At 36.3% G+C, this 13,630-nt stretch overlaps 1 protein-coding gene across 2 annotated transcripts in view; it reads right to left on the bottom strand.

Annotated features, from left to right (window-relative positions):
- Window positions 1-13,630, bottom strand: part of RNF169 (ring finger protein 169) — an 87,584-nt gene that overhangs the window by 31,012 nt on the left and 42,942 nt on the right. For both annotated transcript variants that reach the window (XM_054441768.2, XM_063672092.1), the window contains exon 3: window positions 755-901. In XM_054441768.2, the coding sequence (XP_054297743.1) occupies window positions 755-901 (147 nt within the window). The remainder of the gene's footprint in view (window positions 1-754; window positions 902-13,630) is intronic.

Below are 13,630 nucleotides of genomic sequence, written 5' to 3'. Positions count from 1 at the left end.
TATCGATTCCAGCTGACCAGAAAGACAACCTGAAATATTAACAAGCCTGAATCACAAAATATTTTAAAAGATAGGAGTCTAAAGATGTGCTAAGTACACAAGCAATATATGTCCAATCCAATATGACTTACTAAAGAGATAAAGCTCAATTGTGATTATCCATTTGGTTATAATTAGTGGATCCTCCAAAAGTGCTTCCTTATGTAAGTTAAATACACAACTTGCAACCTTTTCTAGTAATTTACTTGGTAAATAAGTAATGAAACAAACTCAGGCAGGATTTGGCCCAATTAGAAGTCTAATTAAATATAGACAAAGTATCTAAACCTACCTTATATCTAAACTGTGCTGCTTAGGGTATTACAACAAATAAAGGAAAGTAAAATACATGCTTTAAGAAAATCTAGTTGAGGACAGAAGACAATGTACAAATCTTAAATGTCAAATAACACATAAGTCCAAATAACAACATACATATAAATCTAATCACAAGTAGTAAACTATACTAGGTTTTTCCTCTCACTCACCTGCTTTTCCCACTGTTCCTTAATCTTCCCACAAGTCTTAATATCCCATTCAAAAATTATTTTCTCAAGCTCTGGCCTGGACATAAGTTCTTCACTACTCTTAAGCTGCACAGTCAATGACTGTTACTGGTCTCACAGTTTACCAACATAGGTCTTTCAGGTCCAGGTCACCTGGGCTAACCACTGATTTTTGAGGCAGGTATCCATTAAAAAGGTGATTTACTTACACGTTCCAGATTTGTTTTCAGTACTAATGGTTCATCTCTTTTTTTCTGTTCATCCATTTTCCTTTTCCCTGTTTCTGTATCCTCTGGTAACAGCTTGTGGATTTGATCTTCAGAGGGTTTTTCCTCTTGTAACTTTTCTTCTCTCAGCTAAAAATATAAATTATGCAAACACAGTAGTTTTAGACAACTCTAAACTTAAAAACATATTTTACTCTGTAGTTTATTAGAACAAACAGATCACATGGCGTTTCTTATCAGATATAGAGCCCTCTTGATTTCTAAGTAAATCTACTTTTACTTGGCTTTTGCCAAACATACTCTTCAGGGCTAAAGATTTAACTGCTCTGCATTCTTAAGCAATATGAAATCATAAAAGCTAAGAAAATACACGTTATCAAAAAATAAGGTATAGTCACATAGCCAAAAAGGGCTAAGCCTGAAAATCTTCCTTATTCCCATAAGCCAGATCTAACTGCACTGGACTAGAAGAAGAGCAGAGATGGCCACAGAAAGCCAGAGAAGCTGGACGAGGCCTCCTTGGCAACAAAAGAATGACTTAACGCAGTTCTAATGTCCTACGTTTTATGCTCTTATCCTGCAGTTACAGGATAAGTCAAGATACACGGTCTACAAAGAAATTTTGTTCTAATTTTATAATAGTAGAGATGGGGTCTCACTATGTTGCCCAGGCTGGTCTTGAATTCCAGGGCTCAAGCAATCCACCTGCCTAGGCCTCCCTAAGTGCTGGATTACAGGCATGAGCCACTGCACCTGGCTGTACAAAGAAATTTATGGCAGAGAGATATGCTCTTTATTTTGGGGAGGTGGCATGGCATTATCAAAATAGCATGGGCTTTGGAATGAAAACCTTGGTGACCGTGAGCAAAGGAAGCATCATTTGCTTGTCTTCAAAAGAGGGATAGTGCAACTTACCCTGCAGGAGTAAATGAGATAACAATATAATAGTATTTATTAACAGAGTCTTGCTGTGTACCTATAGTACATCAAGATCCCATTTCTACTTTTTTTCCTTTTTCACTGTCTAGAGTTTTAATAACATTTAAATAAGATGATGTATATCAAAGCAATTATAGGCTACTAATATTTTTAATTATTCTTAAGAAAAAAATTAAGCTAAAGAACAAATAAATATTTTTGATAGGCTGCTGCCTCAGGTTTAAAACAAAACAAAACAAACACACAAAAACAGGAAAAAAAAAACCCACAACAACAATAAACAACAACAAAGCCTTAGTCTTATGTTTCTGATTTCTATAGGTCTGATTTTTGTAAGCCTGAACTAATCTTTAAGATATTAGTCTAATTCATGAGGTTATGAATATGCAAAGAACACCAAACACAATGCTATGCCAGGAGGAGATTAAAATTTAAAAAAGTACCGGCAACTCTGCCCAATCCAAACAGGAACACAGAGGAAAGGAAAGCAAATCCATAGCTGGGGAGAAAACAAAACTATAGTCTACACTAACTGCCCACATAAAAGATTTAAGGTCTTCTGAAGATTTTAGATGAGAAGATCTTATTCAACAACTTGACTACAGGCTATACAAAGGGGTGGTTTACTTTTAGAGGACAGAGATGCATAATGGTTCAAAAGAGAACAGGTTTTAGCATCATTGGAATTATCATTTACTCAACTCTACATGTCAGGTGCTTAGCCAAGCACTATGTCTACATTATCTCACTTAAGAAAACTAAGGTTTAAGTGTTAGGTAACGTGTTTAAATTCACACTGCCATAGGCATGGGGATGGAATGCAAATCAAGGTCTATCTCAGCAGTTCTCAACCAAGAATTATTCTGCCTCCCTCCCCAACTTGCCAGAACATTTGGCAAGTCTGGAGACAATTTTGATTGTCACAACTGGGGAAGTGGAGTCTGTGTGCTACTAAACATCCTAAATGCACAGGATAGCCCCCTCCAATATATACATAAATGTTGCTATTTTTAAGAAAACTAAATATTACATTTCCTGTTTTATATATCTTAGTGTTACTTTGTTTGGTGCTTAATGGTGTTAACATACTATGTTCTCTGGCTTTTCTAGTGTTTTAGAATGTATCCTTCTGCCTCCAAATAGTTTACTTTTTTCTTTATTTTATTTTTCAATAGAGATAGAGTCTTACTATGTTGCCCAGGCTGGTCTCAAACTCCTGAGCTTAAATGATCCTCCTGCCTCCCAAAGTGCTGTTATTACAGGTGTCAACCACTATGCCCGGCTTCCTAATAATTTTTACTGCTGCTCTCAAAGTTTTTGACAATGCACTTGTGTTGCTGGCAAACAACATTTTCACTGCAGTGCTGAGCCACCGCTAACAGACCATTAGCTAAAAATTTACAAAAGTGAAAAAAATCATGTATCCATTTAAACATTCAAATGAATCATGTTGGTGTTTTCTCAATATGGAGTTCTGTACAAGTTTTTGTTTCTTTGTTTTCATTGCTTTTGGTTGTTATTTATAAGGATTTGAGAACTTGGTCTCTAGAAGAGAGTTTTTATACTGAAAAAGACTAAGGGAGGGTGAGAAAGTAGCATTTTAAACATGAATACAAAATATCAATTGCTGTTGTTTGTTGAACTCTTCTATGTTCTAGGCATTAAGTTTATCAAACTTACCTCATTTAATCCTTAAGGACTCTGTTTGTATTTATCATGACTATTTTATAGAGACAAAAATTAAGACTCAATGGTTATTTCTCAAATCATAGACATTAAATACTGAAGAGCCTGGATTTTAAAGCAAATCATTGGCTTCTGATACCGGTTTCTCAACCTCAGCACAACTGACATGCCAGGCTCTGTAATTCTTTGTTGTGAGGACCAGGGCAGTCTGAGAAGGTTTATGCATGAATACTTCTGCAAGGTGTAGAAGTTAAGGACACAGCAGCATAACCAAAAAAGACAGAGAGCCAATATGAAGTGCTGCAATAGTTGGCCCATTAGTTGGCTACAGGTATATGAAATGTATCTCAAGACTGTCAGTCTGAGGTGAAAAAAAAGGAAGCATGTATCTATTGGCTCCCATATCCCATTGACCAAAGTGTGCCCCATGGAGTGTTAAATACTCCACATTGATTGGCTTGTACAACCTGAGTAAGTGCAGGTACTGCAACAGAGACAACAGAAAAGCCATAGAGCTAAAAAGCAGCAGGACCCTAAACAAGGAGATGGAATGAAGCCATCCACTACTGTAAATGAGGTCATTTTTACTGCTTCCATTTTCAGATGCTAATTACTAGAGAAAAGTTATTGACATCTGCATATTAATCTCATACTCAGCCACACTACTAGGAATATTAAACAATTTATTTCCTGAAAAGAATCTTTACTTTTCCCTTATTAATTTCTAAAACTAAGATTTTTTAAATCAAAGCATAATATACACACAGAAAAGTATACAAATAGTGTAAGACATGATAAATTATCCATTCACCACCACCAAGATCAAGAAACAGTTTATTACCAATACAGCCCTTATGCTTACCCCTCACCCAAAAGTGAGTGAACTATGGTAGAAACCATGATCCTGGCTTCTAACACCAAAAAAAATCATTTTACCTATTTCTGAATTTTATATAAGTGAAGTCTTACATGCTTACTGAATCTTTCTGCCTTCACTCAACATTCTATTTGTGATATTCATCCATGCAGGTACAAATAGTTTATTATTTCTTGTTTTGTTTTATAGTATTCTGTTGACAATAAAACAATTTAACCATCCTATTGTTGATGGATATTTAAGTAGTTTCTATTTTTGGCTATTTATAAATTGAGTGCTAAAAATATTATGGAATATGTATGCAGGTATACACACTGTTCTCTGGAGTGTATCTTAGAACAGAAACTGCTGAGTCATAAGGTATGCAGCCACAGTTTTCCAAACTGGTTGTTCAGATTACACGCCTGCCTCCCCAAAGTAGAATGACAGTTGCTCCCAGACTTGCTGACACTCAGTACTATTTGTCAATTTTAGCCACTTCAATGTGTATATATTGGCACTGCATTATTTTAATTTGTATTTCTCTAATGACTAAAGATGTACAACAGCTACAACAGCTTCACATGTTTATTATGTGGAAATCCTCTTTTATGAAGTGTCTGTTGATATCTTTACCCTTTTTTCTTTTAGATGTTTGTTTTTTTCCTCTAGTAATTTGTAAGAGTTCTTCATATTTTTTGGGTATGAAGCAATTGTCAGGAAAAATATATGAATACACATGTACATATATCTTATATGTATGTACGTGTTTGTGTATATATACATGTACACTTCTTTTCCCTCTCACACAGAAGCTTGACTTTCTCAGTATCTTAGTACAGCTGTCACTTGGAATATGTGGGGGATTGGTTCCGGGACCCCCGCATATACCAAAATCCATGCATACTTAAGTCTCAGAGTAGGCCCTGCAAAACCTGCCTAAATAAAAAGTTGGCCCTCTGTATCTGCAGATTTTGCATCCCATGAATTCTAATTTTCAATCCGTAGGGTTGAAAAAAAAAATGTGCGTATAGATAAACTCACGTAGTTCAAATCTCTGTTATTCACTGGTCAACTGTACTCTTCTGAAAACAAGAAGTATCAGGTTCTGATGCAGTTCAATTTATCAATCTTTTACCTTACGGTTAGTGCTTTTTCTATCCCATTTATAAATGTTGCTTACCCCACGGTCATGAGAATATTCTCCCATGTTATCTTTAACAAGCTTATTATCTGACCTTTCAGTCTACTTAGAATTCATTTTTTATATTAAGACATAACCTACATATAATATGACACATATGGAATGTATAGTTCAATGAGTTTTGTCAAATGTATATATCCATGTAATCATTTCCCTAATCAAGATACGGAGCATTTCTACCATCCCCAGAAAGTCCTTTTGAACCTATTAGCAATCAATCTCTCAAACCACTTAGCCCCAGGCTACCACTAATCTGATTACTATATTAGTTTTGCCTATTATAAAAATATACAGGATGTATTTCTTTGTGTCAAGTTTCATTCACTCTGCATGATACTTTTGAGACTGATTCATCCATGCTACTGAGTTTATTAATAAGACACTCCTTTATACGGATAACATATAACCCATTGTATGAATAAACCACAATTTGGTTATCCACAAGTGTTGGACATTTGGGTTGTTATTTAGTTCTGGGCTATTATGAATAAATCTACTATGGACATTCATGTCACTTTGTGGACAGGTGTTTTTGTTTTGGTTGGCTAAATAGCTACAAGTGGAATTGCTACATCACACAGTTAAGTGTATGTTTAAATTTACAGAACAACAGCCAAAAGGTTTCCAATGGTGGTTATATTTTATACTCCTACTACTACTGCATGAAAGTGTATCTTATTTTGTGGAATGTCTGTTCAAACCTTTTGTCCTTTTTTTTTAAACCTTACTAGTTAGATTAGCAAGAGTTCTTTATATATTCTGGATACAAGTCCATTGTTAGATACACATTTCTTAACGTCATCGATAGGTTCTCAGAAACTGAAACTTTAAGCAAACAGCGTATAATAAAACAATTTTACCACAGGCTAACTGGTATAAAAGAGTTAAGTTCCTACAGCATATTTCTATTCACAAAAAAACACCAAACTTCTAAATAAAGACCCAACTACTTCTAATATTAAACACTGAGATAAATGAGAGCTACACATACATTTAAGAAAGATAAAAACAAGCAAGGTTTTTATTTTTGGTGAATCAGTGAGTGATAGTGGTTGCAGTGGCGGTGGGTTAAATCAAAGAATACATGTTTGCAAAGAAAAACTCTAAAGAGCACTTCCTACCACCATGCAGTGCAAAAACATGACAGATATGACAGACTCACTGAGCACTTTCGTACTGCATAGTTTATTGTTCTCCATTGGTATGATTATCATATACTTCACAAATTGTTTATTTGTACAAAACTTTGTACTCATTTATTCACTCGTTTCCTAACCTATTTATTCCAGTTCAGGGTTACAGGTGGCCAGAGCCTATCCTAGCAGCTCCGGGCATAAGATGGGAACCAACCCTTGACTGGACACCATTCCATCACAGGGCACACTCACACACATACCCACTCATTCATACTAGGACAATGTAGACATGCCAATTCACCTAACATGCACATCTTTGAGATGTGGGAGGAAACCAGAGTATCCAGAAAAAACCCACACAGATATGGGGAGAACATGCAAACTCCATGCAGACAGTTGCCCTGGCTGAGAAGTGATTTTTTTTCTCTCATCAATGTCATAATGAAATGATGTTGAACAAAATAACATCATTGTTGAACAATGACCTGCTGTATATAGTATATGATATGGGTCCAATTTCATTCTCTCACTGTATTCTTAAATTCTCTTCATGCAAGGGCAGAAATGCCTGTACAATATTTACTGCCAATCCACATATCTTGAATAATGCTCATTTCCTCATGAAAAATTATTAATATTTATCTTCATAATTGTTTATCAACATAATTACTGAATCTAGGTGATGGATACATGGAGGTTCATTTTTATTATTCTTCCCAGTTTTATGTCTGTTGAATATTATAAAAATAAAAAATTCTGAGATCATTTATAACATCTGTTATGTTTGTTAACAAACCTCAGGTGCTGGGTGATGATTAAAATAATTGATGGGCTTATAGGAGCCTATGAAGTGAAAATTCTGATTATAATCTTTTAAATACTAAGTAACTACTCCAGAGTGTATATTCCCTGTTAGTACTTAAGATGTTAACTAGCCATCCTTGGAATACAGACTAAAACATATATACACGCCACACTATTTCAAATAAGGCATTTTAAAATATATTTCATAACACCCAGAACATATCTCATATCTCTATCACAGACTTCTAATATAAATTACTTTTGTTTGGTCGGGCGAAGTGGCTCACACCTGTATCCCAACACTTTGGGAGGCCGAGGCAGGCGGATCACTAGGTCAGGAGATCGAGATCATCCTGGCTAACACGGTGAAACCCCGTCTCTACTAAAAATATAAAAAATTAGCCGGGCGTGGTGGCGGGCGCCTGTAGTCCCAGCTACTAGGGAGGCTGAGGCAGGAGAATAGCGTGAACCCGGGAGGCGGAGCTTGCAGTGAGCGGAGATTGCGCCACTGCACTCCAGCCTGGATGACAAAGCAAGACTCCATCTCAAAAAAAAAAAAAAAAAAAAAAAAATTAGCCTGGCGTGGTGGTGGGTGCCTGTAGTCCCAGCTACCCAGGAGGCTAAAGCAGGAGAATGGTGTGAACCAGGGAGGCAGAGCTTGCAGTGAGCCGAGATTGCCCCAATGAACTCCAGCCTGGGTGACAGAGCAAGACTCCGTCCCCACCTCCCCAAAAAAAAAATTACTTGTGTTCAATTACTTGTTTTCAAATCCCTTTTCCCCTAGATACTGTGAGCTTTTTTTAATCAGCAACCTATGCATCCTTGATTTCCACTTCCCTACTTGAGTTCCAGATACAGGGTCTGTGTTCAATAAGCTCAGTTCCGCAAATATTTACAATGCATCAGATTCTATGTGTTAGGCAATTTTTTAGTGCTGAGACTACAGTCTTGACCAAAAATGACAAAGTTGTTCACAAGCAGAATGCTGTTGAAGTAAGATTGGACTATTTTTTTTTTGAGACAGAATCTCACTCTGTTGCCCAGGCTGGAGCACAATGGCACAATCTTGGCTCACTGCAACCTCCACCTCTCGGGTTCAAGCCAGTCTTGTGCCTCAGCCTCCCAAGTAGCTGGGATTACAGCTGTGCACCATCGCGCCTGGCTAATTTTTGTATTTTTAAAGATGAGGTTTTGCCATGTTGGCCAGTCTGGTCTCAAACTCCTGACCTCAGGTGATCCGCTTGCCTCGGCCTCCCAAAGTGCTGGAATTACAAGCGTGAGACACCACGCCTAGCCTGGACTAACTGATTTTTATAAACGGTCCTTCCAACAAAGATATTTTTTGACACAAACCATACCTGTTGTGGTGTCTGTTCCATGCTTTGTGAGGAACTACTGTACTCTCAATTCCACTATAAAAGGTAACCAACCAGACGGTGCCATGGGTATTGGGCTTATAGGGGGCAGTGCTGCTCAATGGTACTTTAAAGACTAGAGCTTATATGTCCATAATTTTCTGATTTTCTTATCTCAACTGGTTAAATGGATCACCATCCAATAATAGTATACTAAAGAAATAATTTGGGAGCACTGTAGAACCACAGTCTCATGGTGTTTAATTAATCTTTCTCCTGACAAGAGGTAACAGGTTTTTCCTTATAAAATAAAATGATGCACATTAAACAGTAAATTATGAGTTATGAACATTTTACTCATGTTCTGGTTATCTCTGGGCCGATGGTTCTCAAACTGGGACCCTACATTCTAAGGGGGTTTCACAAGCTAATAATGGGAATCTTTAAGTTAATTTTTAACGTATTTTTAAAAATCTAACAAATCAGACACTTATAGTCCATAAGGTTGTCTCTATTAAATATCATCCTCTTTGCTTTTTAGAGACAGTCACTATGTTGCCAAGGCTCCAGTGATCCTCCCACATCAGCCTCCCGAGTAGCTGGGATCATAGGTGTGCACCACTGTGCCTAGCTTAAGTATCACCATATTAACAAGTAGGCTGAATACATTTTTTGTTGATATCTAGAGCTTTTTCTTTAATAGAGCTATTAAAATACTTTAAATTCATATAGGGGTCATGAAAGGAATATAATACAAGCTGGTAAAAAAAAGCTGGAGACCACTGCTTCAGAATCACTGATTCAGAACATAAACTAGTTAATCAAACTGGTGTCAGAACATTTCAATTTACTTTGGTATCTAGAGCAATTGATGCTTTATATCCTCTGTTTCCTGGACTCTCACTTGGCACTAACAGCTACGGCTTCTACAGGGTCTGACTGGTGACTATTGCTGATGCTGTCCACAAAAACAATGTATTTGGGGTGAAACGACTACTCTTAGCTCCTGTTTACAGCATCCTGAACTCACAGCAAATGATCTCTTGCATACAAGGCTAACGTGCATAAAAGCCATAACTTTTACTTGATAAATCACATAAATAGCACCAAAGCATCTGACTTGCTCTTATGATTCTTACCTAATTCTAAAGAAATCACATTTATGATACTATGTTCTCTTCACTTTAAATTCTAGACCACTTTCAAATTAAATGTTAGATTTAGAATTAAGCGTATCTAAATATTTATGCCAAAATAATATTTTATCAATTTTCCCTTATGTAATAAGATATTTAAAATTACTTCAATACAAGTTTTAAATTATTACAGGCATTTTGTAGATAGGCATATAAAATGAATTGCAGGCATCCAAGTTTACATATAAATTGAACCAGCAGATATATTATCAGTCATATGTTTAGCTGCCAAGCCTAAAGGCTAAATGAAGAGGGGGACACTCGCTTATGGGAAGCAGAAAGAGCTCTAAGTAATCAACTGTAAAAAGACAAAGACACACCTTCACTGTCCAAGTTCAAGAAAATTGAGAATTCATTTGTGTTTCATATCAGTAACTTGCCAGCCTCCAACTATGACTTTTTGAGTTTTCCGTTTCTTACCCAAAGGCAGCAAATAAATGGCAGCAACAGAAGGAATTACTTTGTGCTAGATTTTTTAGAATTCCAAATACTAAATATTAATAATACTTATATACAGTTTACTGTGGATCAGGCACTATTTTACAATAACCCTATAAGCTTGGTACTATGATGTCTATTTTACAGACCAGAAAACTAAGACATGGAGAACTCAAATAGCTTGCCCAAATTCACACACTATTAAGTGGCAGAGCCAGGATTTGAACTCAAGTAGTCAGCTCTTAATCACACTACTGTTTCTCAGCTTAGGGTAAAATATCTACATCATCTGTATTATGATTTGTTGAACATCTGCATTTTTTAAAAAGTTTGCAATAAACAAAAAAGTTTACTCTCAAATGTAAACAGCAAATAAGACCTTAAACCCTGATTTGAATCTGGAAAAATATAACCAAGTTTGCAATTTTAGAGGAACAATCATTACTGAAAGCAGATTACTTGTGAGTTTTTAAACAAATTTGGCTAGAGATGGGTATTTTAAAAATCAGTTTATCTTATGGAATCTTTTTTACATATTATATTTTTAAAAGTTATTTCTGACTCTTGAATGGTTTTGGATTTAGGGAAAATATTGGCATATATGTGATATATTACAATATTTTCTATAATTCTATATAGCCATTAAAAATGTTGACATAGATCTATATTAATATGGAAAACTTCATATGAGATGCTAAATTTTAAAAGGGCCGTAAAAGTGGCATGCATAATGTGATCTAAAATCTATTTTTTAAAAAGTCTTAAGCTTAAATTTTTGATAAACATTTAAACATGTTTATTAAGTGGCAGGATTACTGGCGATTTTCGCTTTCTGCTTTAAAACTTTTTCATAACCTGAAGGTTTTTTCCCAATTAACAGAAATGCACAATTCTGCTTATGTTCATAAGCAGAAAAAAATAAAGCTATTATAATTTATTAAAAGCTTCACTCATTACATATTTTAACAAAATATTTTATTTTATACTAGAGACAACAGTTGCAACAGCTTCTGGAAAATTCCTTAATTTGGCTTCCAAGTAGTAGTTAAATGATTTTATTAATACTTAAACCATAAAAATAATTACACTAATATAGTAACCTTATAACTACTGATCTTGACCCTAAACAATAAGACGAGGAAAAACAGCACACTGCAGAAATAACCTGAGTAACCTGCTATTCTAATTGAATTTGATCGTGTTTTGAATGCTCCAAGTGTGTTCTTTTCTTTGAAAAGCACATTATTTGATAAAACTGGTTCTCCACATCTGGGTAGTTATAAATAGCAAAAGGAGACAACAACCATATCTAATGTTCTTGGATTCTGAACATCCTATAAATTAACTGTTCTTCCCCCATGTAGTTAAAATTTAAACATTCTATTGAGAATTTTTCCTTCTCCTTAATACCACACCTGTTACCTGCACATCTTAAAAATATACTATGAGATTCTGTACTTATTTTCTGGTTCTAGAAAGAGATATGCTAGCACATGCTAAAAGTGGGCATTTCTTCAAACATTACGTAAGATTTCAAAAGAAAGAAGAAAAACTAGCAATAGTGTAGCAAAAAAAAAAAAAAAACACTGGAAATCTTTTTATTTTTTTTGAGACAGGGTCTTGCTCTGTTGCTAAGGCAGGAGGGCAGGGATGCAATCACGACTCACTGCAGCCTCAACCTTCCAGGCTCAAGCAATCTCCCCAGCTCAGCCTCCTGAGTAGCTGAAACCACAAGCATGCATGCCATGCCCGGCTAATTTTTTAAAAAATTTTTTGTAGTGACGAGGTCTCACTACTATCAGGGAATCTGTCCCGATATTCATGTAGGTTCTTTTCCGTTTTCCTTAAGCATTGGCCAGCTTGAGAAATAGAGGGACAGAGTACAAAAGAGAGAAATTTTAAAGCTGGGCATCCGGGGGAGACATCACATGTCACTAGGTTCCATGATGCCCCACAAGCCGCAAAAACCAGCAAGTTTTTATTAGAGATTTTCAGAAGGGGAGAGAGTGTGCGAATAGGTGTGGGTGACAGACATCAAATACTTAACAGGGTAACAGAATATCACAAGGCAAGTGGAGGCAGGGCGAGATCACAGGACCACAGGACCGAGGCGAAATTAAAATTGCTAATGAAGTTTCGGGCACCATTGTCATTGATAACATCTTATCAGGAGACAGGGTTTTGAGATCAACCGGTCTGACCAAAATTTATTAAGAGGGAATTTCCTCTTCCTAATAAGCCTGGGAGCGCTATGGGAGACTGGAGTCTATTTCATCTCTGCAGTCTCGACCATAAGAGACAACCACGCCCAGGCGGGCCAGTTCAGAGACCCACCCCCAGGTGGGTATTCTCTTTCTCAGGGATGTTCCATGCTGAGAAAAAGAATTCGGCGATATTTTTCCCATTTGCTTTTCAAAGAAGAGAAATATGACTCTGTTCTGCCCGGCTCACTGGTGGTCAGAGTTTAAGGTTATCTCTCTTGCTTCCTAAACATTGCTGTTATCTTGTTCTTTTTTTAGGGTGCCCAGATTTCATATTGTTTAAACACACATGCTCTACAACTTGTGCAGTTAATGCAATTATCACAGGGTCCTGAGGCGACATACATCCTCCTCGGCTGACAGGATTAAGAGATTAAAGTAAAGACAGGCAGGGAAATCACAAGGGTATTGACTGGGGAAGTGATAAGTGTCCATGAAATCTTTGCAACGTATGTTTAGAGATTGCAGTAAAGACAGGCATAAGAAATTATAAAAGTATTAATTTGGGGAACTAATAAATGTCCATAAAATCTTCACAATCCACGTTCTTCTGCCATGGCTTCAGTCGGTCCCTCCGTTTGGGGTCCCTGACTTCCCACAACACACTATATTGCCCAGGCTGGTCTCGAACTCCTGGGTTCAAATGATCCTTCTACCTCAGCCTCCCAAAGTGCTGGGATGTGAGCCACTGTGCCCAGCCAAATCCCTAGAAATCATAAAATATATCTAGCTGTATCATGAACCAGCCATATATACATCCTTCACAAGTCATTTCTAGTAAGAGAAGGAACTGTGAAACTAGATGATTAGAAATTCAATTAGATAAGTACTTGGTGAAGAGCTATGTGCAAGATATTAGATACAGTGGAGTTAAAGAGACTAAAACAAACAGATCTATCTTGAAAGATTTATAATCGAATAAGAAAAAGCTTTTAAAAATAATCTGCTTCTTCTGTGGTATAACAACGTATTTTAAACTTTCT

Source organism: Pongo pygmaeus, chromosome 9 (assembly GCF_028885625.2).
Source record: "Pongo pygmaeus isolate AG05252 chromosome 9, NHGRI_mPonPyg2-v2.0_pri, whole genome shotgun sequence".
In the NCBI taxonomy this organism is placed as follows: Eukaryota; Metazoa; Chordata; class Mammalia; order Primates; family Hominidae; genus Pongo; species Pongo pygmaeus.
This window is presented reverse-complemented; position numbering and strand designations above follow the sequence as displayed.